Source organism: Cebus imitator, unplaced genomic scaffold (assembly GCF_001604975.1).
Source record: "Cebus imitator isolate Cc_AM_T3 unplaced genomic scaffold, Cebus_imitator-1.0 Scaffold547, whole genome shotgun sequence".
NCBI lineage: Eukaryota > Metazoa > Chordata > Mammalia > Primates > Cebidae > Cebus > Cebus imitator.
In genome coordinates, this window is record NW_016107862.1 from 364,014 (window position 1) to 366,382 (window position 2,369).

Below are 2,369 nucleotides of genomic sequence, written 5' to 3' on the forward strand. Positions count from 1 at the left end.
TTTTTTTTTTTTTAATAGAGTCTTGTTCTGGAGTGCAGTGGCTCAATGTCGGCTCACTGCAACCTCTGCCCCCTGGGCTCAAGCAGCTCTCCCACCTCAGCTCCCCAGTAGCTGGGACTGCAGGTGTGCGCCACCACATCCAGCTAATTTTTATTTGTTTGTTTTGAGATAGACTCTGGCTCTTTTGCCCGGGGGGGTCCAGTGCTGCGATCTGGGCTCACTGCAACCTCTGCCCCATGGGTTCAAGTGATTCTCCTGTCTCAGCCTCTAAACTAGCTGGGATTGCAGGTACCTGCCACCATGCCTGGCTAACTATTTGTATTTTTAGTAGAGATGGGGTTTCATCATGTTGGCTAGGCTGGTCTTGAACTACTGACCTCAGGTCATCTGACCACCTCAGCCTCCCAAAGTGTGGGATTACAGACATGAGCCACTGAACCCAGCCCGGGATTCTTTTCGGAGTTTTGCTCTGTCACCCAGGTTGGAGTGCAGTGGCACAATCTCAGCTCAATGCAACCTCCGCCCCCAGGGTTCAAGGGATTCTCCTGCCTCAGCCTCCCGGGTAGCTGGGATTATAGGCACCTGCCACCAAGCCTGGCTAATTTTTGTATTTTTAGTTGAGACGGGGTTTCACCACTTTGGCCAGGCTGGTCTTGAACTCCTGACTTCAGGTGATCCACCCATCTCAGCCTCCCAAAGTGCTGGAATTACAGGCATGAGCCACTGTGCCTGGCCTGAGTTAAGGCTTCTAACAATAGGCCTTAAAGAACAAGCAGAGAGGGAGAGAGGAGGCACTGAGGGTGGAGGAATATGGGTAATGGGAGGTAGGAGGAGGGGGATGAATTCTACAGAGCTCACCTGTACCACAGGAGCTTTGAGAAGATATGGAATGTGGTACTGGGTTACCTGTAGCATAGTAAATGCTATTGATATGGCCAGAGGAAAAGCTCCAAAGGAAAATAGGAGTTGGTGTCGGTTTCTTTCTTACAGACTCAGGAAGTGAAAAATATCTGACCTTGCACAAAAATGCTTTTCTTTAGATCCCTTCAGACAGAAATTGTGGTCAAAACCATTGAGATGGAAGTCCTGCAGGTGTTTTCCAAGCTCCACTGGCTTTCTCAGGTCGAATGCAGTTCCTTGCACTGGGGCCACTTCTCCTGATGGGAAGAGACAGAAAACAAAGGTGATAAACACCCAAGTCTCATATTTATTTACACAGAGCCTCCCCAAGACCCACTGGTTCTACCTTCTCAGCCTTCATTTGAATTTATTAAGGAGATGGGAGCCCAGATCCTGGGAAACACGCAGGGAGCCCATCTCTACCAAAAATAAATAAATAAAATTGGCCAGGCATAGTGATGAGCACCTGTGGTCTTAGCTACTCAGGAGGCTGAGGCAGGAGGATTGCTTGAGCCCAGGATGTCAATGCTACAGTCAGCCATGATTGCATCGCTGCACTCCAGCATGGGTGACAGAATGAGACTCTGTCTTGTTAAAAAACAAACAAATAGGGAAAGGGTGGGTTAGAGAAAATAAAACAAAAAACCCTCAAACAAAGAAATAAATAGAGTATATGGGAATATGGGCTCAGGTTATATGCAAATACCACACCATTTTATAGAAGGAACTAGAGTAGGCCGGGCGTGGTGGCTCACACCTGTAATCTTAGCACTTTGGGAGGTAGAGGTGCGTGGATCACCCAAGGTCAGGAGTTCAAGACGAGCCTGGCCATCATGGTGAAACCCCATCTTTAAAAAAAAAATAGAAGGAACTAGAGTCTCCATTGATTTAAGTATCAGTAGAGTGTCCTGGAACCAATCTCCCATCGATTCCAAGGGACAATGGAAAATATATACTCATAAATATATAGTAACATATATATATAAGCCAGAGTTGTTCTAGCTGAATCAAGTACAGCTTCTGAGCCGCTCAGGTGGAAAACCCCAGGATGAGATGATGGCAGAGGTCTACTTCTTAAAATTAAGGCCCACCCAGGATAAAGTAACAGCCAGGTGCTAGAACCTTGCACCAAGTACAGAGAATCCCAGGTTCCTCTGTAGCAGGTCAAATCACTCCGGCCATTTTTTCTTGAGGAGGAAACAGAAAAAGGCTCTTTTCAGAGCCTTAAGCAATAATACGGTTGAGTCTTTTTTAAAAAGTTTATTTTTTCTTTCTTTTTTCTTTTTTTGAGACAGAGTTTTGCTTTTGTTGCCCAGGCTGGAGTACAACAGCACGATCTCAGTTCACTGCAACCTCTGTGTTCTGGGTTCAAGTGATTCCCCTGCCTCAGCCTCCCAAGTAGTTGGGATTACAAGCATAGGCCACCATGCCCAGCTAATTTTTGTATTTTTTTTTTTTTTTTGAGACGG

The 2,369-nt window shown here is 46.3% G+C and overlaps 1 protein-coding gene across 1 annotated transcript in view; it reads right to left on the reverse strand.

Moving 5' to 3' along the window:
• Positions 1–800: 800 nt before the first annotated feature.
• Positions 801–2,369, reverse strand: part of GALM (galactose mutarotase) — a 69,763-nt gene continuing 68,194 nt past the window's right edge. The window contains exon 5 of the mRNA XM_017515324.2: positions 801–1,157. Coding sequence (XP_017370813.1) covers positions 985–1,157 — 173 coding nt within the window. The 3' untranslated portion in view covers positions 801–984. The remainder of the gene's footprint in view (positions 1,158–2,369) is intronic.